The sequence below is a fragment of the Capricornis sumatraensis genome, chromosome 7, assembly GCF_032405125.1.
Source record: "Capricornis sumatraensis isolate serow.1 chromosome 7, serow.2, whole genome shotgun sequence".
Classification (NCBI taxonomy): Eukaryota; Metazoa; Chordata; class Mammalia; order Artiodactyla; family Bovidae; genus Capricornis; species Capricornis sumatraensis.
Genome location: NC_091075.1, coordinates 116,802,725 through 116,827,061, shown reverse-complemented (window position 1 = coordinate 116,827,061; position 24,337 = coordinate 116,802,725). Strand labels below are relative to the sequence as shown.

Below are 24,337 nucleotides of genomic sequence, written 5' to 3'. Positions count from 1 at the left end.
GTACTCCTTTCCCTATTTGGAACCAGTGTGTTGTTCCATGTCCAGTTCTAACTGTTGCTTCCTGACCTGCATCCAGATTTCTCAAGAGGCAGGTCAGATGGTCTGGTATTTCCATCTCTTTCAGAATTTTCCACAGTTTATTGTGATCCACACAGTCAAAGGCTTGGCATAGTCACTAAAGCAGAAATAGATGTTTTTCTGGAACTCTTTTGCTTTTTCCATGATCCAGCGGATGTTGGCAATTTGATCTCTGGCTCCTCTGCTTTTTCTAAAACATCTGGAAGTTCACAGTTCATGGCCTGTTGAAGGCTGGCTTGGAGAATTTTGAGCATTACTTTACTAGCATGTGAGATGAGTGCAATTGTGTGGTAGTTTGAGCATTCTTTGGCATTGCCTTTCTTTGGGATAGGAATGAAAACTGACCTTTTCCAGTCCTGTGGCCACTGCTGAGTTTTCCAAATTTGCTGGCATATTGAGTGCAGCACTTTCACAGCATCATCTTTCAGGATTTGAAATAACTCCACTGGAATTCCATCACCGCCCCTAGCTTTGTTCGTAGTGATGCTTCCTGAGGCCCACTCGGCTTCACATTAGTGCTGCAAATACTGAGTCTGAGTGCTCCAGAGGCCTCGTGCCACCACTAGGGAGTCCACGGGCCCCCGTGAAATATCCCACGTGATACAGCTAAGACCTGAAACAGCCAAAGAAAGAAAAAAATTTTTTTTATTTTTCTTCATTGACTCATGCCTGTAACATTTGCCAAGAAGATCAGCGCTTCAGGCCTCTGTATGTGCATCGTGTTCAAAGCCTTGGTGCAGCCCCTAACTCCTCCCCATCGCCTTTCTCAGCCACCTACTACTCGGTGTAGTTTTACTCTGGGGAAGGAGGTTGCTGCCTGTGGTCCCGGCTCTCGTGACAGGTCCATGCAGGTGAAAGTGAAAGAAAGAAAGTGAAGTTGCTCAGTCGTGTCCTACTCTGTGTGACCCCATGGACTGTAGCCCACCAGGCTCCTCCGTCCATTGGATTTTCCAGGCAAGAATATTGAAGTGGGTTGCCATTGCCTTCTCCAGGAGATCTTCCCGACCCAGGGATTGAACCTGGGTCTCCCGCACTGTAGGCAGATGCCAGGGGACTAACGCAGGTGAGTGTGAGTGCAGGTCGCTCAGCTGGGTCCCACTCTGCAACCCCACACACGATATAGTCTGCCAGTCTCCTCTGTCCATGGAACTCTACAAGCAAGAATACTGGAATGGTTGCCGTGCCCTCCTCCAGGGACGGTCTGGACACAGGGAATACACCCAGATCTCCTGCATGGCAGGCAGATTCTTCACCGTCTGAGCCACCAGGGAAGCTGTAACAGGACCATACTTGGTACCAAGTCATTATGGTCCATCCCAACCCAGTGACTTGGTAACTCCTTCCCTGCAGCCCTTTTGTGGATCCTGAGCCAGTGAGGGAAGTGGATGGGAGGCCAAGCAGCAAGGGGATGCAGAGGGACAAGCGGCCAGAGTTTGCAAGGAGACTGCAGGGTTAACGTGTCCAAATAGTGGCAGAAACCAACAACAGCCAACAAAGCAAACGGCAAAAGGAGCAGGGGACAGGTGTGCCCAACGGGGTGGAGGGGGACAGAGGTCAGAAGGAACCAGGGTGGGGGACTGACACCAGAGCCCTCGCAGAGGCCTGGCAGACTACGGTCAGCTGAGCTACCAGAAGAGCTCGCACTCTGCTCCACTGATCACACAGTCCCCTGGCAGCTTTACCAGGAAGCAGCTAACAAAACCTGGACAAAACAGAAGCCCCTCTCTCTTCCCCCAAGTAGCTCCTCCATGTCAGTCCCCACTGCATCTCTCCCTCACCAGGTCCCTTCAAAACAACCCCAAGAAGTGTGTGAGACCATCCTCTCTCCCTACCGCACCACCACCCAGAAAAGTCTCCAAGTCCACTAGGTCCCACCAAGAGACATCCAAAGCACATTCCCTGCCAAATGCAGGTCAAACAGTGTCGTAAATCAGGAAGGGGACAGGATCCCAGGGATTCTGATGCAGGAAGGTCCCCTGGGGAGGGTCCCAGGAAGGCTCCGATTTGGGGCTTCCCTTGTGGCTCAGCTGGTAAAGAATCTGCCTGCAATGCGGGAGACCTGGGTTCCATCCCTGGGTTGGGAAGATCCCCTGGAGATAGGAAAGGTTCATGTATTAGTCATGAACTCCTTTTTGCCAAATTCAGACTTAAATTGGAGAAAGTAGGGAAAACCACTAGACCATTCAGGTATGACCTAAATCAAATCCCTTATGATTATACAGTGGAAGTGAGAAATAGATTTAAGGGACTAGACCTGATAGACAGAGTGCCTGATGAACAATGGATGGAGGTTCATGACAATGTACGGGAGACAGGGATCAAGACCATCCCCAAGAAAAAGGAATGCAAAAAGCAAAATGACTGTCTGAGCTGTGAAGAGAAGTGAAAAGCAAAGGAGAAAAGGAAAGATATACCCATTTGAATGCAGAGTTACAAAGAATAGCAAGGAGAGATAAGAAAGCCTTCCTCAGTGGTCAATGCAAAGAAATAGAGGAAAAACAATAGAATGGGAAAGACTAGAGATCTCTTCAAGAAAATTAGAGATACCAAGGGAACATTTCATGCAAAGGTAGGCTCAATAAAGGACAAAAGTGGTATGGACGTAACAGAAGCAGAAGATATTAAGAAGAGGTGGCAAGAATACACAGAAGAACTGTACAAAAAAGATCTTCATGACCTAAATGATCACAATGGTGTGATCACTCACCTAGAGCCAGACATCCTGGAATGTGAAGTCAAGTGGGCCTTAGAAAGCATCACTATGAACAAAGCTAGTGGAGGTGATGGATATTCCACTTGAGGTATATCAAATCCTAAAAGATGATGCTGTGAAAGTGTTGTACTCAATATGCCAGAAAATTTGGAAAACTCAGCAGTGGCCACAGGACTGGAACAGGTCAGTTTTCATTCCTATCCCAAAGAAAGGCAATGCCAAAGAATGCTCAAACTACCACACAATTGCACTCATCTCACATGCTAGTAAAGTAATGCTCAAAATTCTCCAAGCCAGCCTTCAACAGGACATGAACTGTGAACTTCCAGATGTTCAAGCTGGATTTAGAAAAAGCAGAGGAACCAGAGATCAAATTGTCAACATCCGCTGGATCATGGAAAAAGCAAGAGAGTTCCAGAAAAACATCTCTTTCTGCTTTATTGACTATGCCGAAGCCTTTGACTGTGTGGATCACAATCAACTGTGGAAAATTCTGAAAGAGATGGAAATACCAGACCATCTGACCTGCCTCTTGAGAAACCTGTATGCAGGTCAAGAAGCAACAGTTAGAACTGGACATGGAAGAAATGACTGGTTCCAAATAGGGAAAGGAGTACATCAAGGCTGTATATTGTCACCCTGCTTATTTAACTTCTATGCAGAGTACATCATGAGAAACGCTAGGCTGGATGAAGCACAAGCTGGAATCAAGATTGCTGGGAGAAATATCAATAATCTCAGATATGCAGATGACACCACCCTTATGGCAGAAAGTGAAGAAGACTTAAAGAGCCTCTTGATGAAAGTGAAAGAGGAGAGTGAAAAAGTTGGCTTAAAGCTCAACATTCAGAAAAGGAAGATCATGGCATCTGGTCCCATCACTTCATGGCAAATAGATGGGGAAACAGTGGAAACAGCGGCAGACTTTATTTGGGGGGTGGGGGGCTCCAAAATCACTGCAGATGTTGATTGCAGCCATGAAATTAAAAGATGCTTACTCCTTGGAAGGAAAGTTATGACCAACCTAGATAGCATATTCAAAAGCAGAGACATTACTTTGTCAACAAAGGTCTGTCTAGTCAAGGCTATGGTTTTCCCAGTGGTCATGTATGGATGTGAGAGTTGGACTGTGAAGAAAGCTGAATGCCAAAGAATTGATGCTTTTGAACTGTGGTGTTGGAGAAGACTCTTGAGAGTCCCTTGGACTGCAGGAGTTCATTGGAAGGACTGATACTGAAGCTGAAACTCCAATACTTTGGCCACCTGATGGGAAGAGTTGACTCATTTGAAAAGACCCTGATGCTGGGAGGGATAGGGGGCAGAGGAGAAGGGGATGACAGAGGATGAGATAGCTGAATGGCATCACTGACTCAATGGACAGGAGTTTGAGTAAACTCCAGGAGTTGGTGATGGACATGGAGGCCTGGTGTGCTGCAGTCCATGGGGTCACAAAGAGTGGGACAGGACTGAGCGACTGAACTGACTGACTGACTGACCCACTCCAATATTCTGGCCTGGAGAATTCCAGAGAATTCCTGGAGAAGGGAAAGGCTACCTGCTCCTCCAGTATTCTTGGGCTTCTTTACTGGCTCAGCTGTTAAAGAATCCTCCTGCAATGCGGGAGAGCTGGGTTCCCTCCCTGGGTTGGGAAAATCCCCTGGAGAAGGGAAAGGCTACCCACTCCAGTATTCTGGCCTGGGGAATTCTGGCCTGGTTGCAGAGTCAGAAAGGACTGAGCGACTTTCAGTTTCACTTTCCAGCAGCATGGGCTCGCCCAGGCGTCCTGCGTTTCCCGGGTGACAGGGTGCAGCGGCGGCCGCGATGACGTCAGGCCCGGGGGCGACCCTCAAGGCTTGTCTGCGGCTGCGCGCGCACGCGCGCGCCCTCCTCTGCTTCTGGGATCTGGGTGGATCTCCACGGGACCAGAGTCGGGAGCCTGTGGTGTGTTCGCTGGGCCCTGCGGTGTCCGCGATCGTAGGGTCCGGCGACATCTGAAGGTCCAGTCCGCCTTTGCCCAGAGGGTACGCGGGGGCGGCGCGTGCAAAGGTTGGGGTGGGGTGGAGGGCAACCGCGTCTTTTGCGGAACTGCTGGGCGCAGAGGCTGCCAGGGCCGGCGGCCGGGCGGGTAAACCCGCGAGATGTATTGAGGAGTTCAGACACTTGGCGCCTGAGGTCAGCGGACAGCGGTCAGCATGGTCGGGTCTGCATGTTAGGGCCCCTTCTGAAATTGTCTGAAAGCGACTATTGCGCCCCTCAAATGGTATAGATGCCCCCCGCCCCAAATGGTGTAGACGTTCCGTCCCGTGCCTGGAACTGCTCTGGGTGTCCCGGTGAGTGGTAACAGCCTACTGGCCGTGCAGGATCAGCCTTGCCCGTGTTGTCACCACCCCAGGCAGGTGCAGTGACTTTGCCGAGCTCGCCCCGCGCCCAAGCTCTGCAGTTGGGATCTGGCGCCAGGCGTCTGGCTTCTGATGCCTGTGTGTAGCGTCGCGCAGTGATGGCGGCTGCAGGTGGCCTCTGACGGCTTAGGATTCTGGAGTTTGGACCGAGGTCGTTACGGCCATGCACAGTCTGCTCACACATTCGCTTTCATCGCCTGGAAGGCGAGAGTACTGACTGTGCTGGGGTTCCTAGCACCTGGGAATCAGCTGCTCCAGCCACTGTCAGTGTTTGCTCAATAACTGGAGGTTGTTGTAAAATTTCATGGGCTCAAAGAGAAAGGATAGGATTTGTTCAGTATTAGAGAGGTGCAGTGAGGGAGGGGCTTGGTAACTAATTGGATTCTGAGACAGCGGGGAGAGAGGACTTCCAGGCTGGCACTTTGGTTTATACATCAACTAACCCATAAAAAATGTTTTATAGTTTTCTGAGTATAAGTTTTACACTTCTTTTGTTGAATTTATTTCCAAGTATTTTTATTATTTTTGATGCTGTTATAGATAGAACTGTTTTCTTAATTTCATTTTTGAGTTGTTTACCATTAGTGTATAGAAGTCAGCTGAGTTTTGCTCCCTGATCTTGTACCCTGCAAACTGGCTAGACTGATTTATTAATTCGAATAGTTTTTTAGTGGATTCCTTAGGAATTTCTGTACAAAATCATGTCATCTGCAGATAGAGATAGGTTTCTAATCTGGATGCCTTTTATATCATTTCTTGCTTAATTGCATTGGCTAGCACCTCTGGTCAGAGAAGGCAATGGCACCCCACTCCAGCACTCTTGCCTGGAAAATCCCATGGATGGAGGAGCCTGGTGGGCCACAGTCCATGGGGTCACTAAGAGTCGGACACGACTGAGTGACTTTACTTTCACTTTTCACTTTCATGCATTGGAGAAGGAAATGGCAAACCCCTCCAGTGTTCTTGCCTGGAGAATCCCAGGGAAGGGGGAGCCTGGTGGGCTGCCGTTTATGGGGTCGCACAGAGTCGGACACGACTGAATCGACTTAGCAGCAGCAGCAGCACCTCTGGTACAGTGTTGACTAGAAGTGGTCGAGTGGACATCCTTGTCTTGTTCCTCATTTTAGGGGAAAGGCATTCAGTCCTTTATAGAGGGTTTTCGTAGATTTTTTTTTTTTTTATCAGGTTCAATAGTTTTATCAAACTATTTCCAGTTTGTTGAGTTTTTATCATGAAAGGCTGTTCGATTCTGTCACATGCTTTTCTTCATCTGTTGATATGATCATTTTTGTCCATTTATTTTGTTGATATGATCATGTATTTTTTGTCCATCTGTTTTGTTGATATGGTGTATTACATGAATTGATTTTCAAATGTTGAGTCAACCCTACATTCCTGGGATATATCTCACATGGTTGTGATATATAATCTTTTAATATGTTGCTGGATTCACTTTACAAGATTTATTGAGGATTTTTACTTTTATATTCACGAGAGATATTAGTCTGCAGTTTTCTTGTCGTATCTTTGGTTTGGTTTCAATGTAATGCTGCCTTAATGGAGCACTTTACAGGTGTGTTCCCTCCTCTTCTATTTTTTTTGTAAGAGTGCATACATTTTAATTTTTCTTTAAATATTTGGTAGAATTCACACGGGAAGCCCTCTGGCTTTTCTTTGTGGGTGTTGATTCCTAACTGAGTCTCCTCTTTATAGATCTGATCCCATGTTCCGTTTCTCCATGAGTCAGTTTTGGTAGATTGTGTCTTTCTGGGAACTTGTCAGTTTCAGGGAAGTTATCGAGCTTGTTGGGACACAGTTCTTAGTATTCCCTTAGAATCCGTTTTATTTCTTTAAGGTTAGTAGTAATAGCCCCTCTTTGGTCCCTCAACTTAGTAATTTGTGTTTTCCCTCTTTTTTTTTTTTAACTGGGTCAATCAAGCTAAAAGTTCGTCAATTTTGTCAGTCTTTTCAACGAATCAACTTTTGTTTTTGTCGATTTTCTGCCTTCTAGTCCACACTTTCTGCTCTAAGCTTTTGTCTCCTTCCTTTCTGCTTGCTCTGGAGTTAGTCTCTGCTGCTTTCTCAGCATCTTTTTTGTTTTAATTTGGTTTTGGTGTGTGTGTCTTAGTTGCGGCATGTGGGATCTAGCTCCCTGACTGGGAACTGAACCCATCTCCCTCACACCAGGAGCATGGAGTCTTTGCCAGTGGGCCACCAGGGAGTCCTCTCAGCATCTTAAACTGGTGGCTAAAGAGCTTGCCCAGGGCTCGTGTTCTGCGGAGTTCAGATCCCTCCTGTGCCAATTCTCAGTGGCGGGAGCTTGCAAATAACAGCGAGCTTCTCTGAATTGGGGTTTTGCGTCTTTTGAGAGGGACAGTAGTACTTGGTCCACAGTTTAAGGGATGAAATAAGCTGCTGTCTGTCGAGGGCACAATCACTTTCACACAAAGGGAAAAAGTCGCTCAGTCGTGTCTGACTCTTTGCGATCCCTTGGACTATCGCCCACTGGGCTCCTCTCTCCATGGAGTTCTCTAGGCCTGAACACTGGAGTGGGTGGCCATTCCCTCCTCCAGGGGATCTTCCCAACACAGGGATCGAATCCATTCCCTTCTCCAGGGGGTCTTTCCAGCCCAGGGATCGAACCCAGATCTCCTGCATTGCAGGTGGATTCTTTCTTGTCTGAGCCGCCAGGGAAGCCCTCTGACACACAAGCAGGTCTTCACATGTGCCCTGCGGATCTTTCCCTTCCCACCCAGAAGACACAAGGGTCTCACCAGCAAGAGGGACCACTGTTCCATCATGTGCCAACAGTGTTGACTGTCATGCTGAGAGTTTGACCTCCCAGACTATCCTAATGTTTAACTACACGGTTTACATGTTCTCATGGACCTTAAAGAGTTGCCCTGGGAGTCCAACCCAGGACTCTGCTCTCCAGCTGTCTCTCTAGGTGTTTGTTCACAAGCACCTCCCATCCCTGCCTTCATTGACCCGGGCACTGGAAAAGGAGCTAGTCTGCTCAGTAAATTCCAGAATGATCCTTTGGTCAAGAGGGCTAGGTTGCTCTGTTAGTGGGAACCCAGATGCTTCTGTGTCAAGTAGAGTGACGGACTCTGCAGACGTCCCCCGTCCAGGTGGGCTCCAGGGGACTCCAGGGGCATGGCTGGAGCGGGCCGGCCAGCACAGGCTGGACTCCGGGGCGAGGCTTCCTGGGCTGCGGGTCTGGTGGCCCTGGGCAGGTGAGGCGTCCTCTGGCCACACTGAGTGGTTCACAGCGCTGGCCACAGGGCTGCCCTTTGCCCCCGTCTGACTCCTGGTCACCTCGGTGCAGGAGTGGAACCCGGGGCACTCGCCTCACCCCTTCTCCTGTGAGAGTGGACACCAGCCGTGTGGGGTTGTCCCAGCTGCCCTCCCTTTGCGATCAGAGGTTGTCTGTCTGTCTTTCACATCCTGTGGCACGTCTGCCCTTGTTGGTGATGGTGTGGGAAGGACACGCACTCACTTGGGTTGTGTGTCTGTACAGGTGGCAGCCGGGAGTGATGGCGCCCCTCGGGGAGAGGAACGATGACCCTGTGCTGCCGGACCCGCCCCAGGGGCCCCTGCACGTGGCCCGCGCCCGCGCTTCATTCCCCTGGAAGGAGCTGGCGCTGTTCTGGGAGGGCAAAGACACGCTGCGCTTCAAGGTGAGGCTGGGCTGGTGGCCACTGGGCGCCTCGGTGGCACTTGGGGAGGGGGCTCCGCTGGGCTCCTGGTTCATCTGCAGAAAGATGGCGGGGGTCCTCGGGGAACTCTTGGGAGCCCGGAATGAATGGACAAAGGCTGGGCTTCCTAAGCCTGGTGCCCTCTGCTCTCCCCTGAGAAGATCTGTCATCTCTGTCCCTGCGTTTCTGAGTTAGACTGCCCACCAGAGGCAGCCTGTGGCCTTGAGGAAACCATGTAAGTCAGAGCTTAGTGAAAATTCCGTACTTTGCCTCCAAATCCGCTATCCCCCACCTGCTGCATTTCCAGAAAGCCATCTTCTCGGCTCTGGAGAACGACCCCCTCTTCGCCCATCCCCGTGGCAGCCGGCTCTCGGTGGAGAAGTACCAGGAGCTGAACTTCCTGCGCTGTAAGAGGGTCTTCGAGTATGACTTCCTCCCCATGGGGGACATGCTGGGCAGCCTGCCGAGGGTCCTGGCACTGATCGAATGCCTGGGCATGTACGACTGGTCCCTGGCCGCCAAGTTCTTCCTGCACGTGCTGGTGAGTCGCCCCGGGAGAGGGGCGGAGGAGGGGGGGCCGCTCTCACGCTGGGCCCCGGGGCTGAGCAGTGCTCTGTCCACTGAACCTGAGACACACTTGGCAGTTGCCTTCGTGGTTTCCTGGTCGGCAGCGTTTGCCCGCTTCTAGAGCTTTGCGAGACTTAATCCATCTGGGAAATGTTCATTTAAAGAGATTTCTAGAAAATGATAAAGGAAATGGAGACAGAGACGAGGGACTTCCCTGGTGGTTCAGTGGCTAAGACTCCGCGTTCTCAGCACATGGGGCCCTGAGTTTGATGGCAGGTCAGAAACTAGATTCCCACAAGCTGCAACTAAGAGTTTGCATGCTGCACCGAAATAAAGAAAGAAAAAGAGAGAGAGGAAGAAGCACTTTTATGAAAAAACAAAAGCAGAGATGAAAATATGTAGGTAGACCCTGTGACTTGTAGTGAGAAGCCCAGTTTTTCTCAGCTGTTTATGCAGACTTGCACAGATCAGTCCTTGGATAACGCAGTGCAGTTAAAACTCCACGGAAATAGCAGCTCTGGGACTTTTATAAATGGAAGGAAGGGAAGGAGGGAAAATGGGTCAAAGGTGAGGCCTGTGTTTCCGCCTCTTTGATATGCGGGTGGAGGTGGACTTGGGAAGGTGGTGTCATCCACGTGCTGTCTAAAGGAAAGGTGGGCTTACCTTGCCCATCCCACACTCTCGTCCCCCACCCAACTGCCACCTCCTTGCTGTTCACGGACCCTCTCCTGGTCCTGTTCAGTGCATGTAAACGGCTTGCAACAAGGACCCGGGTCTCATGACTCCATGAGCTCAAGGCCAGGCAGCTGAGTCCCAGGGTCTGCCCTGGGCCGTGGACCCCAGTTCTGCTTTGTCTTGGAAGCTGGAGCCCTTGCTGGGGGCTGGTGTGGTGCCGGGTGTGTGTGTGTGTGTCGGGGTGGGGAGTGGGGGTAAAGTCCCAGGGTGGCAGCAGCCTTAGCTTCCACCTGTTTACATGGTGATGTTGTATTTTCAGACTTTCGGATCGGCGATTTACAGCTCTGGTTCTGAACGACACTTCAAGTACCTTCCAAAGATCTTCAGTTTGGAGGTTAGCTGGCACTCATGGGTGACCTCGCGTCCTGTTACGTGTTCTCCTTGGAGATGTGTGGAGGGCACACTGCCGCAGAGGGTCTCCAAGTAGGGGGCCGGTCCTCCCTTTCATGCTGTTCTGGGGCTGCTCACCAAATAGCTCATGCTGTTCTTCCCCCAGCTGGAGCGTGCTGGATTCCCAGCACGATAGAAACGGAGCTTTCTCTTATCGAGGAAGCGTCTTCCTTTTCTTCTGCCGCCTGAGAGCTGCTCTTAGCCACTCTGCTGACTTAGCGAGGCCCCCAGCAGCCCACCTGCCAGCCGCCCTCCCGGGTGGGAGCTGCAGTCAGCGTCTCACTCAGCAGGCTGGCTCAGGGAGCCCGCTGGGCGTCAGGCAGGAAATGGAGACTCGGGGCTTTGCTCGGTGGTCTAGGCCGTAAAGGAAGCGTGGTGGCAGGGTCCCTCCAGGAAGGTGCAGAGAAGACCTTTTCACCTGACCTCATTCTGTGTTCCATGCTAGATTTTTGGATGTTTTGCTCTGACTGAAGTAAGTCATGGGAGTAACACCAAGGCCATACGCACGACCGCTCACTACGACCCCAGCACCCAGGTAGGTGATGCCCACCCTTCTGTCTCCAGGCTTCAAGCATGTGAAACATGGTGTTGTCACATAATTAGAGCAAAAAACCTGGCTCCTGCCTCAGTGCACACTGAGATCCGTCACGCTGTGAACAGTAGAGCTTAGGAGATAAAGGTTGTGAGCGGTGAAACCTGGTTGCACCCGGAAGCCCGCTGTGGTTTGGACTTGGGTAGGATGTGAGTGTGCACAGGCTGTCTTTTTATAAAATCTGTTGGTTGACCAGGTTTGTTTGGTGTGTGATTAGTGAGCAGTGCCAGCTGCTCGTGCTTTATGGGACAGACGGTAAGGAAGGTTCGCCTTGAGCCTCGTCCCTCTCTAGCAGCCTGTCTGGGCCTAGGCTCTCTGGACAGCAGCCCAGCCCCTCTGGTCCTGGGGCCACTCCTGCACCTGTGGACTCTCCGTGGCACCTGTGTGGTTGGCCCCGCTCCCCGCACTGTGCGTTGAAGGCTGCTCTGTGCACGCTCGCTCCTTAGTGCCATGGGGACCCAGCAGTTCTCAGGGAGGGTGCTCTAGAGGAGGCCCGTCTGTCGGACCCAGCAGTCTTTGGGGAGGGAGCGCGTGCTCCAGAGGAGGCCTGTCTGTGAGCAGACAGGGACGTGGTGTGTTGGCTGGTCTGTGCTGTGGAGGGCAGCGGGGGGCAGGGGAGAGGGCGGAGCGTGTGGGGGACCCATGGCCTCTGCCGCTCCTTGACCCCCACGTCTCCCAGACAGTCACATCCTCCTGCCCCTTCCTCACGGGTCCAGGGTCTGCAGCTCTTCCCCCGACTGGTCCGTGTGGTTTGGCCGAGTTGCGTGCAGCAGGGTGAAGCCCTGCCCCGTGTGTCTGCTCACTGTGAGTTTATTCATGGGACAGGTGGGCTGTGTGTGCTGGGGGCACTGTGGGCAGGGGGCTCAAGAGGATGAACCTGAGAAGCCCTGGAAGAACAGGGGCAGTGGGGGCGCAGGTCGCAGTGGGCGCCCTGCAGGCTGCTGGTGGCACCTGGGAGCAGAGGCCACACCCCAGGGGCTGAGAGCAAGCCGTGTGGCCTCTTGGTATCCTTGATGTTCAGTGGCTCAGTCGTGTCCGACTCTGTGACCCCACGGACTGCAGCATGCCCGGCCTCCCTGTCCATCACCAACTCCCAGAGCTTGCTCAAACTCATGTCCATTGAGTCAGTGATGCCATCCAACCATCTTGTCCTCTGTCGTCCCCTTCTCCTCCCGCCTTCAGTCTTTCCCAGCATCAGGGTCTTTTCCAACGAGTCAGCTCTTCCCATCAGGTGGCCAAAGTATTGGAGCTTCAGCTTCAGCTTCAGCATCAGTCCTTCCAATGAGTATTCAGGGTTGATTTCCCTTAAGGTTGACTGCCTTGATCTCCTTGCAGTTCAAGGGACTGTTGTTTAAGCCACAAGATAGCTTTATATGCACCCGGGTCTTTCTGGCTCTCAGCCCTTCTTTTTGCTCAGCTCCCTGGTGTCCCTGGGCTCTCAGTGCTGGGCTGGGGGACAGGGAGGCCCTTCCTGACTCTGCAGAGGGAGGGTGGTAGCTCCTTGGCCTCGGGCCTGGGTGAAACTCAGGTACCTTCGAGGCTGTTGTTTCTGACTCTCTTCCTCTTGACGTTAGTCCTTAAATGAAGATCAGCTGAGGTTAGGAGCCCCGAGCCTCCCGCAGGGTGTTTGTTGAGCATGCTACTGTGTACTCAACACTGCTGCAAGACAGCTGGCATCTAACACGCCGGTGGGACTCTTAGGCTGGAGGGGAGACGCAGTCCCATCACCAGCGCAGAAAAATTGGCTATGCCAGGGGCTGTGGGGCAGGGATGGGGTGGGACCAGCGTGACCGATCCCGTCTGGGAGTGTCACTACCTGATGTCACTTCTGTCGAGTGACAAGAAGGAGATGCAGCGTATCGATGGGGAGGAGAGAGCAGTGGTGTGTGCTCGAGGGAGCCAGCTGGCTGGGTGACGCCCACAAGCAGGTGGGACCTCCCCGGGGGCAGGCCCCAGCCCTGCTTAACCCTCTGCCCCCTGCTGCCTCCCCAGGCCCCGGGCCGTGTCCTCAGGGGACCTGTCCCCTCCTGTGTGCTCCTCCTTTAACCCCTGTGCTCATCCACCCTGTGCTCCTGGACTCCCGGGGAGCTTGTCGGGGGACAGACAGGGTGGGCGAAGGAGCCGAACTTGGCCAATTGGCAGTGGGTGGGGGACTTAGGCTGGCGTGAAGCCGAGGAGGGGACCCCCCTGCCCCGATCTGTGCTTGGGGAAGGCTTGCTGAACGGGTGCCAGTCTGCTTGGGGAAGGCTCGCTGAACGGGTGGACTCTACTGGGGTGTTGGCAGCTTGCAGAGTGCTTTAGTGTGTTTTACTGTTTGCCGTGTTGGTCATCATCTTCCATAGGAAGGTTCTTCTTTAAGTCATAAGACCCAGGATGTGCTTTTTTTTTTTTTTTTTTAATGAGGCTCCCCTTGCCACTCAGGAAATAACCTTCCATCAGTTCTTACTCATACCTCCAAGGTTTCGAACAGAGAAGAGACTGAATGTGTCAAAGAGGTGAAGACCCCAGTGTGCATCGGTCTCTAACGTCCATTTTTTTCCCTCATGCAGGAATTCGTCATCCATTCCCCCGATTTTGAAGCTGCCAAGTTCTGGGTTGGCAACATGGGCAAGACCGCTACCCACGCAGTGGTGTTTGCTCAGCTGTACACGCCAGGGGGCCAGTGCCACGGGCTGCACCCCTTTGTCGTGCAGGTAGGGGCAGGTTTCATCCCTGAGGTGGGGAGGTCTGGCCACTTCCAGAGGTGTTTTTATCACAGCTGGGGGCAGGGGTGCTTCTGGCATTTCAGGGTGCAGACGCCTGGTGCATACAGGTCAACCCCCTGGAGCGCACAGGACACCCACCCCCCAGCCCCAGGAAGAATGATCAGTCCCATATGTGAGGTGCTGCCGCTGAGAAACACCAAGTCCAAGCTCATCCTGGGGAGAGCCTCCATCCTGCTGGATGCCAACGCCCAGGCTCTGGCAGCCGGTCTGAGGGGCTCCAGAAGTTCCGAGATGAAGTCTGACTCAGGGGTTTTCATGGAGCCCCTTCCCAGGTCACAAACAGAGCTCTGGCTGTTGGGGGTGCCTGGGACAGCTGGCTGGCCCGTTCCCCACTGCCCAGGGCGGCTGCGGTGTCCACAGACCTGGAGCCCCCAAGTTCACCCAGGACCTTTGTGCCTGGGTTGACTGGATACCGAATGAAACCCGGCTCCCGCCATCCCCAAACCCATTCTGACATCTTCATTCTCTGAGACTACTCTGACCTTGGGGAGGCTCTCTCGAGAGAAGAATTCGTGTCACATACAAAGGCTTCCCAGGTGGTGCAGCGGTAAGGGATCCGCCTGCCAGTGCAGGAGACGCAGGTTGGATCCCTGGGTCGGGAAGAAATGGCAACCCACTCCATTATCCTTGGCTGGAAAATTCCAAGGACAGAGGAGCCCGGCAGGCTGTACAGTCTGAGGGGACGCGACTCAGCACGCATGGCTAGCCACGAGAAAGGGAACCGTTGGTGGCGCGGAGCGCGTTCATGATGTCCTACTGTTCTAGTTTCAAAGCGTCTCCTCTTTAGAAGCCCCACACCCATGCAGCACGCCCTCCCTGCCACCCCCTGCCCAGGCCTGGCAGTCGCTTGGCTGCTTTCTGCCTCTGCCGGACGTTCTGTATGAAAGGAGTCACGCGCTGTGTGACCCTCTCTGTCCGGCCTCGTCCCCTTCGCCTGTGTTTGAAGCTCACCCACGTTGCAGCCTGTCCCAGAACCCCCTTCCTTTCTGGGGCCAAACGATCCACCGTGTAGCTGGTCCACAGTTCGTGTATCTGTTCTTCCTTTCCTGGACGTTGGGTATGCTTCACCTTTTGGCTGTTGGGTGTAGTGTTACCGTCAACGTTCATGAGCACTGTCTGTCTGTACATGGGTCGTCAGCTTTTTGGCAGGGTTTGTACCCAGGAGAATTGCAGGGTCTTATGGTCACCCTGTGTTGAACTTTTTATCGAATCCCATACTGGTTGCCAGCATTTTACACAACCCACTAGCAGGGCTGAGGGGTCTAGTTTTTCCACATCCTCACCAGCACAGGTTATTATCCTCTTTATTTTTTCTGTAACCATCCTAGAGGTTGTGAAGCAGTATCTGGTTGTGGTTTTGATTTGCATTTCCTTAATAACCAATGGTGTGGACTGCTGGGGTCCAGCCCCGGTGGAACTAGGGAATTTGAAGCGGGGACGGAGTCGGCGAGGAAAAAACTTATTTATTTGGAAATATAAAGAGAGATTAGGAAAGAATAGTGTAGTAGAAAAATTAGTGGAGAAAAGAGGCTGAATAACTTGGTTTACGTGGAAAGCTAATCAAGTTTCAAGACAAGAAACTTGCACCACCTACATAGGCCACCGGCGCCTGCTTGAATAGTGGAGGGTGCCCTGCCTTGGGCTCCCTCTCACGTGGGTCTTAGAAGCCAGGGCAAGTAAGTAGACATGGTGAGCCTCCGCACTCCAGATGGGAATTCAGCCAGAAAAGAAAAGGAGAAAAGACCACACGGGGGAAACCAGTCTTTCCAGTGACTGGTCCATCCTTTATTGTCTGGGAAAGCTTTTTATACTTTTGGTTGTACATAGAGATCAATGGATAATACAAAGTTATGCAGCATCAGCAGCCCTGACTCTTATCGAGACCAGGCTTTCTCTCTGCATACCTAGCTGTATACACAAGTCTTAGGTGACTTACATCATCTTCTGGCCAGGAGGCCTATTAGCATTTTATGGCCCTTTTCCGATAAGGGTCTGTCAACCAGAAAACTTATTTGCCTTAAAAGTGTTGTTCTTTCTAAAGTCTGGTGCCACTCTCAGAAAGCACTAATTAAGGTTACATTCTTATATAGCAAGGACACAACAATTTATAACAAGGAAAGAGGAGTACAGTGATTAATAACAAAGAGAAAGTTCACTAACTCAAAAGTCTAGTGTTGCTAACATCAAAACTACTATATTCCTTTTTCTATATCCCAATTATATTGATTAATATCCTCCAGGTGCCTAAAAGATAAAGAATATGGAGGCCTGGCAGCAGTCGTTGACTCAACAATGAAAACCCATCACCAATATAATTCTTAGCTCTTTAGAAAAGGCTCTATATCTTTAAGATGTTTTAAGCTGTGTGCCTCTCATGGTTGGGGGGCTGTAAACAATCACAAGTTGTAAAAGTCTCTAACTGTCAGGCAAGTTAGAGAGCCATCAGAGGGATTTGAGCTGAGACACTCCTTTCATATGCAGGAGACCAGTTGGAGCTCTAAGTTAACTCTTTCCAGAGAAAGGTGGTCAAGGCTAGCCCCCTGTTATGTCAGAAGAGTGGAAAGCATAGCGTAATAAAGCAGGCAGACTCTGGTTTTGGGGGTAGATGCTCAGGAAAATCCAGGGGTACCCCTGAGGCCTGATCTCAGCCTTTGCCTTTTGCCAGGCCCCCTTCTTCATGTCCTTTGCCATGGGCGGGATTCCCCATGCTGGCTCCCATATTTTCACGTCCCAGTTGGCCATTTCTGTATCTTCTTGGTAGAAATGTCTGTTCAAATCCGTTGGAACCAAGCAGGGATGGTGAAAGCAAAGGCTGTTTGCTCAGAGCTGGCTGAACTTGTGCTCGGCAGAGACTCAGAGGCAGGTGGAGGACTGCGCAAGCTTCCTAGTGGAGAAGAGGGTGGCTCAGGGTGCCTGATGGGGGCTGGGGACCCAGTGGGAGCTGGGTACGGCTGCCAGAAGAAGGGGCATCCTGGGTGACTGGTCAGGTGGGGCCTTCTCCAATCGATTCTGTGTTGGAAGCAGGACGACGATCAGGCCATCAGTTATTGACTGAGTCCTGGCCAGTTGTCTGGGCCTTGCTGTGCAGCTCCCGGGCTCTGCTGTGGGTCGAAGGTCAGAGGGCTGCTTTTCCACGTGGTCTGATCATCGTCCACACATGCCTTGAGTCTCTCGGGTCATTTCTTTTCTTTTCTTTTTGTTTTTTTTTTAAGGTTAATTGCTCTGTGCCCTTATTAGCTAATATTAATGGAGCAGAAGGGGACAAAAGCTCACGAACACTTCACACATTTCACAAGCTGCACTGCAGGACAAAAAGTGACTAAGAAGGATCAACAGTATCCTAGGGCCTTGGTGGGCACATTCCTGGGGCAGGTGGACCTCTTATCCCTGGTGGAGGGGGTCTCATTCCTGGAGGGGGCATGCCTATTGGCGTCCCACGAGTCGGAGGAAGCCCAACTGGTGGGCCCATGAGTGGTCTCATACCAGGCGGAGGAGCCATAATTCCCGGAGGTGGGGTTGCTCGACCGGCAGGTGTAGGTGCAGTCCCGCGTCCTGGTGGATACTGAGTTGGAGCTCCAGCAATGCTGGCAGTACCAGCAACTGCAGCAGCTGCTACAGTGCCTCTTCCCTGTGGGGTCATTACCTGTTGAGATGGCCCTGCAACCCCTCAGACAAGGCCTGCTAATCCAGCAGGAGCCTGGGGAATTGGAACACCAGCTGGGACGCCTCTGCCAGCTGCCCGGCCAACCCTAGGGCCCCCTGCAGCTCCAGCAAGTGGTACCGGAGCAATGCCAGTATCTTTGGCGGGGTGGTCCCTCCACAGTCATGGAAACCAGGTTCTCCCCACGCAACAACACCAGACCCCAAACTCGCTTTTCTTCACACTCTGGCTGCTTAGCATTCTTTGGCTTGACCTTCCTGAGCTCATCACAGTCACAGAGGATCAAGTTCACATGCTTGTCAAAAGCCTTAAAGGTGCCAGTGAAGACACGACCATCTTGCAGGATGCATCTCATCCTGTGGTCAGTGTGCTGCAGCGTCTTGCTGCTCTTTCCCACAGTCATGATTGCTGTTCCACCAAATCCAACGTCCACAGGAAAGTTTCAGGATCCTTAAGACCTAAGGGAAGGCTACAGATCAAGGTATGACGCAGGTTCTCTTACAAACAGTGCAAGCTGAGGCAGAAGCTTCAAATAGTAGATGGAGCCTTGGGTTCCAATACTGCTTTAACCACCTCTTGGTGTCTCAGCTAAGAATGCCGGTCTCAGTTCTGCCTGGAAATCCAGCACGGGCACTTGCTGCTGCTGAGATGGCCCCAGGTACACGTGGCACTCGTGGTTGCTCCGTGAGGCTGTCCTTCTACCTTTGACTCGGACTTCCACCTCTGGTACGTGCTGTTCTGGAGTCCGTCTCAAGTGTAAAGGGTCCCTGGCCCGCTCCATCGCGCCGCTGGCCGCCCCTGAGAACACACTGACCCGCATCGCCGGCCGGCAGACCGCGCCGCGCTCCTCTGCCGCCCAGCACCACCCCGCAGACCCCGCCTGCGCATGCGCGCAAGCCGCCCGGCGCCTTGCGCCCGGCCTCTGCTGCGTCTGCGCAGCCTGTTGCTCGGTTCATTTTTAAGTCGGTTATTTTGGTTGTTGTTGAGTCACGAGGGTTCTTTAGGCACATTCAGCCTTCTCAGACCGATGATGCGCAAGTATTTCCTCTCATTCTGTAATTATCTTCACTTTCTCAGTATCGTCTCTGGTGCACTAGGGTTTGAATTCCATGACGTCCAGTTGATCCATTTCCTCCAATGCTCACGCCCTCATTTTTAGTTTAGTGTGGCCACACCACTTGGATTGTGGGGCCTCAGTTCCCCGACCGGGGACTGAACCCCGTCCCTCGGCAGCGAACGTGCGGAGTCGTGACTGCCAGGAAATTCCTTCGTGTTCTTAGTTTTCGATTTACAGTGATCCCCGGCAGACCGTGTGTATTGTTTGATACCTGAGGCCACCATACCCTGCTTCTGGAGTATAGATTTGTACCTGGAAACTGGACCCGAGGGCAGCGTCTTCCGGCATTTCCATCTCTTGGACTGTGGAGCTGCGCGTGATGTTCTGCATTCCCTTAGGCGTTGCTCTTTAAACCCTCAGTGGGCATTGTCGCCCCTCCATCCGGCCCCCGCTCTCTGTGTACCTAGCGTGTCTCCTGTGCGGCCCTGAGGGCAGCGTGAGTCCTGTGCTCGTGGAGTTCACCGTCTACTGGGAAAGAGGTTGGAACAAGTCATCACAAAAACGGCGCTGATAGTAAAGAACCCGCCTGCCAGTGTGGGAGACATAGGAGACACGGTTCGATCCCTGGGTCGGGAAGATCCCCTGGAGGAGGGCGTGGCAACCCACTGTGGTATTCTTGCCAGGAGAATCCCATGGACAGAGGAGCCTGGCGGGCTACAGCCCACGCAGTCACGGAGTTGGACACGATTGAGTGACTGAACACACACCCGCGTACACACACACACACGCTCTATGTCATTAGGTGATGGGTGGAAGAGTATAATTTTTTGAAAATTTAACAGAATTAGTTTAATACATTGTAGTGACTTACACTCTCTAGGTAGTAATACTCGTTTTTCTTTTCTTTTTTTTTTCTGTAGCAGGAGACAGATTTATTACCTTATGTCCAAGATGTCATCAATTGTAAAATACACAGTTGGTTAGAAAACAACTTTTTGAGAGAGAGGGGGAAAAAAGCAGCCTCTTTAATGGACCCATCAGTTTTATGACATATTCTGATTCATTAAAATGGGAGCAAGTGTATATGCCTTGCAGTGCAGGAAATCGTCATGATGGTGCTGGTTCCCACTTGTAAAGCCTCTGCTGGGGGCCAGGCCCCTCCTGAGCTGTTTCACCAAGTCCCTGACTTGTTGGGTCATTCAGAGGCAGACGTTAGTTCCTGTCCAAGCTAGGAAATGGAATGGGGAGGGGTCCAGTCACTCTCCCAAGTAGGGCTTGGAAGGCAAAATGCTTTCCCCTGTCAATAGCTTGTTCTACAGGCTAAGGATTCAGAGGTGAGTTCTCTCCAGAAGAACGGTTTGTGCTTGCAATGCTTGGAATATATCCTGACTCTTGGCAGGAGGACCAGGAAGGGCAAAGGTAACACAGAGCTCTCATCTGATCAGGCTCCAAATACTAGACCTTAGTGGTAAGATGATAACTGGAGAGAGCATTACTCAACGTCCAGAGAGAGGGGAGCCAAGAAATGAGTCAGGCTTAACCCAGCCCCTTGCTGGGGGCGGGGGGTGGGCACCAGCCACCAGGCCCCTTCCAGGCCTGTGGACGCTGCCACAGGCTTTCATCCTGGAGGCCATCCTGTGTCTTCCTCAAGGTCATCCTATGTCTTTGACTTTGACTCTTTGCTAAAGAAGTAGACACCTTTGGAGAAGAATTGAGTTTTTCCCAAAGTCTTTCTTAAAGAGGGAGAGAGGTTCTGATCCATCGTCATGAGCCAGCTAGCAGTCATTTAGTGCTGGAACAAGTCATAAAGCAGCAAGTTGGGTGTTTGGTTAGTGGTCCAAGAGAGTTCCCCTGTGCCTGACTGTGGGGCTGGATGTTTTGCTAGATGATACTCCATTTAAAGTTATTCAAGGTCATGGGCTTCCTTGATAGCTCAGTTGGTAAAGAATCCACCTGCCATGCAGGAGACCTGGGTTTGATTCTTGGGTCAGGAAGATCCGCTGGAGAAGGGATAGGCTACCCACCCCAGTATTCTTGGACTTCCCTGGTGGCTCAGCTGGTAAAGAATCCACCTGCAATGCAGGAGATCTGGGTTCCATCCCTGGGTTGTGAAGATCCCCTGGAGAAGGGAGAGGCTACCCACTCCAGTATTCTGGCCTGGAGAATCCCATGGACTTATGTATAGTCCATGGGGTTGCAAAGTGTCAGACACGACTGAGCAACTTTCACGAGTTATTATAAAATACTGGCTCTAACCCTGTGCTGTGCAGCGTCTCCTTGTGGCCTGCTTACTTTCTATGGAGCAGCGTGTCCCCGAGGGTGTACTTTATTGTAGGTATGTTATATCTTATGAGATTGACAGGCTCCAGTTATTGTGGGAAATGTTATATGTACATCAGTTCAGTTCAGTCGCTCAGTCGTGTCTGACTCTTTGCAACCCCATGAACCGCAGCACACCAGGCCTTCCTGTCCATCACCAACTCCAGAGTTCACTCAAACTCACGTCCATCGAGTCAGTGATGCCATCCGGCCATCTCATCCTCTGACATCCCCTTCTCCTGCCTTCAATCTCTCCCAGCATCAGGGTCCTTTCAAATGAGTCAGCTCTTCGCATCAGGTGGCCAAAATATTGGAGTTTCAGCTTCAACATCAGTCCTTCAGTGAACACCCAGGACTGATCTCTTTTAGGACTGGTTGGATCTCCTTGCAGTCTAAAGGACTCTCAAGAGTCTTCTCCAACACCACAGTTCAAAAGCATCAATTTTTTGGCGCTCAGCTTTCTTCGCAGTCCAACTCTCACGTCCATACATGACCATTGGAAAAACCATAGCCTTGACTAGACAGACCTTTGTTGGCAAAGTAATGTCTCTGCTTTTTAATATGCTGTCTAGGTTGGTCATAACTTTCCTTCCAAGGAGTAAGCGTCTTTTAATTTCATGGCTGCAGTCACCATCTGCAGTGATTTTAGTGCCCAGAAAAATAAAGTCAGCTACTGTTTCCACTGTTTCCCATCTATTTGCCATGAAGTGATGGGACCGGATGCCACGATCTTCGTTTTCTGAATGTTGAGCTTTAAAGCAAGCTTTTTCACTCTCCTTTTTCTTTTTTTTTTTTTAAATCTTTAATTCTTACATGCGTTCCCAAACATAAACCCCCCTCCCACCTCCCTCCCCATAACATCTCTCTGGGTCATCCCCATGCACCAGCCCCAAGCATGCTGTATCCTGCGTCAGACATAGACTGGCGATTCGATTCTTACATGATAGTATACATGTTAGAATGCCATTCTCCCAAATCATCCCACCCTCTCCCTCTCCCTCTGAGTCCAAAAGTCCGTTATACACATCTGTGTCTTTCTTGCTGTCTTGCTCCTTTTTCAGTTTCCTCAAGAGGCTCTTTAGTTCTTCACTTTCTGCCATAAGGGTGGTGTCATTTGCATATCTGATGTTATTGATATTTCTCCCGGCAATCTTGATCCAGCTTGTGCTTCCTCCAGCCCAGCGTTTCTCATGATGTACTCTGCATATACGTTAAATATATGTACATTGATACAACTGCATGTGTTTGAGAGGAGGATACAGTTGCCTAATTCTGCTCTTGGCTTTAGTGAGTGTCCCTTCCTTGGCTCCGGAGGTTAGCGTGAAGTCTGTAGGGACTTTGCTATTTATTTGTAGATGAACTGAAAACTGGCATCGGCAGTAGTTTTCTGTTTGATTCCTTAAAAATCAGTAACTGATTTTTAAAATTCAGTCTCTATCTTTTTAAAACTATTGTCTACTTTATAAGAGTTTTAAAAATAATTTTTGTATTTTTAATTTTCTTCTATTTTTTTTTAGCTGTCTGCACTGTTTGTGGGCCCTTAATTTCCCAACCAGGGACATAGCCCATGCCCTGTCCAGCGAAAGCACAGAGTCCCAACATTGGACCCCCAGGGAATTCCCAGGATTTGTTTAAGAGTTTTTATCTGAGTCTTTACTGAGCCTTATTGCTTGTCACTAACATTCTATTTCATTTTAATTATCAGGATTATAAAGTTCAAGGAAGATAACTAACTGTTCCGCTGAAGTAAACAGAAACTAGCAATTCATACAAGCAGCTAAATTCCAAACAGGGCAAATTCAGTGCTTCTTTAGTGCAGATTTTTTCCCAGCCTTGGTGCTTCTGACATTGGGAACAGGTCAGTCTTCCATGCTGCGGGGCTGTCCTGTGCCCTGTGAGGTGTGGGCAGTGTTGCTGGCCTTCACCCAGTAGCGTCTGTGGTAACCCCACTTGTGCCAACCAGAAACGCTGACTGATGGCCCTTGGTCGGGAGGGGAGGGTGGTGGAGTCGGCCCGGTTGGGAATCACTAAGGGTCTCTGAGAAGGACATTGCATCCCGTCCGCAGAAGGGGCATGCAGTGAGGACCGACTGGCTAGCCATCGCTGTGTGTTTCAGTAACTGTCTTTGTTGGCAGCTCATCTGGGGCTTCCCTGCTGGCTCAGCTGGTAAAGAATCCGCCTGCAGTGCAGGAGACCCCGGTTTGATTCCTGGGTCGGGAAGGTCCACTGGAGAAGGGATAGGCTACCCACTCCAGTATTCTTGGGCTTCCCTGGTGGCTCAGCTGGTAAAGAATCTGCCTGAAACGTGGGAGACCTGTGATTCCTGGGTTGGGAAGATCCCCTGGAGAAGGGAACAGCTACCCCCTCCAGTATTCTGGCCTGGAGAGTTCCATGGACCGTATAGTCCATGGGGTCGCAAAGAGTCGGTCACCACTGAGCGACTTTCACTTTCCCGTTTGGGGCAGCGGAAATTTACAAAAATAATCCACACGTGTGCACGGCCCTTTTGTCATTCCCTTAACACCCAATGGAAACTCCTGCGTCTAAAGCATGAATGGGAAGCGCCTGGTGTCCTGACACACACTGACCTGTGTCCTGGGGCCATGGTGATCAAGCACAGTACCACAGGCTAGGGGCCAAGTCAAGGTGTCAGAAAGGCCACACGCTGCCCAGAGGCTGCAAGGGAGGGTCCCCACTGCCTCTGCCAGCTTCCGCTGACCCCCCGATGCTGCGCTGTGGCCGATTCCAACCCGTCTCCACCTCCGTCCGCACGTGGCCCCCTCTCCCCATGTTCTCTCCTCCTCTGACCCTCGGAGAACGCAGGCCATTGGATTCAGGCCCCCGCAGGTAACCAGGGTAGTCTCCTCTCCAGATCCTCCGTCAGTATCTGCAAGGACCCTGCCTCCCAACAGGGCCACGTTTCAGGAGGTCAGTTTAACCCACGGCAGCTCCACGCAGGGACCCTGTGGCTCGGTCACGGTGGGGGAGTGGTCTTGGACATTTTCATCTGCTTTTCCATGTGGCCCTCACCACTGCCGTCTGTCTTTTTGTGTGTGTGTGTGTGTGTGGTCTGTGCAGATTCGGGACCCAAAGACCCTTCTTCCCATGCCGGGGGTGATGGTCGGCGACATTGGGAAGAAGCTGGGGCAGAACGGCCTGGACAACGGGTGAGTCTGGCCCTTGAACCTGATGGTCGCTCCTCTTGGGCCCATTCTGCGAGGCTGCCCGCTCAGCACCAACCACCCCTGAGCCCCCCAGGCCCCTCAGTGCCGCCCCGCTCCCTGCAAGACGCGCTGCACCTCCGCACGCAGGACTGTGTTGGGAAGGGCCGGGTTCCGCTCCAAGCCCAGCCTCAGGAGCTGT

At 51.7% G+C, this 24,337-nt stretch overlaps 2 protein-coding genes and 1 pseudogene across 11 annotated transcripts in view; 1 reads left to right on the top strand and 2 right to left on the bottom strand.

The window, feature by feature from the left end:
* Positions 1-4,720: 4,720 nt before the first annotated feature.
* Positions 4,721-24,337, top strand: part of ACOX3 (acyl-CoA oxidase 3, pristanoyl) — a 51,445-nt gene continuing 31,828 nt past the window's right edge. For 8 of the 10 annotated variants that reach the window (XR_011145076.1, XR_011145075.1, XR_011145074.1 and 5 more), the window contains exons 1-7: positions 4,721-4,812; positions 8,711-8,870; positions 9,196-9,429; positions 10,450-10,524; positions 11,026-11,115; positions 13,722-13,865; positions 24,053-24,141. Coding sequence is in view for 4 of the 10 variants with exons in the window: in XM_068974925.1 (XP_068831026.1) it covers positions 8,727-8,870; positions 9,196-9,429; positions 10,450-10,524; positions 11,026-11,115; positions 13,722-13,865; positions 24,053-24,141 (776 nt within the window). In the remaining 6 variants the exon portion in view is untranslated. Of the gene's footprint in view, positions 4,813-8,202; positions 8,322-8,599; positions 8,615-8,710; positions 8,871-9,195; positions 9,430-10,449; positions 10,525-11,025; positions 11,116-13,721; positions 13,866-24,052; positions 24,142-24,337 lie in introns of those variants that run through there. The other 2 variants (XM_068974924.1, XM_068974923.1) reach the window with 2 other exon arrangements.
* On the bottom strand, positions 17,278-18,001 carry LOC138082164 (small nuclear ribonucleoprotein-associated protein N pseudogene; annotated as a pseudogene).
* On the bottom strand, positions 18,164-18,379 carry LOC138082368 (SNRPN upstream reading frame protein-like). The gene has a single exon (XM_068975648.1). It carries the CDS (start codon positions 18,377-18,379, stop codon positions 18,164-18,166), a length of 216 nt encoding a protein of 71 aa, XP_068831749.1.

Excerpts from the sequence above, each read along its gene's own strand:
- LOC138082368 (XM_068975648.1), bottom strand. The coding sequence starts at position 18,379 with ATGGAGCGGGCCAGGGACCCTTTACACTTGAGACGGACTCCAGAACAG.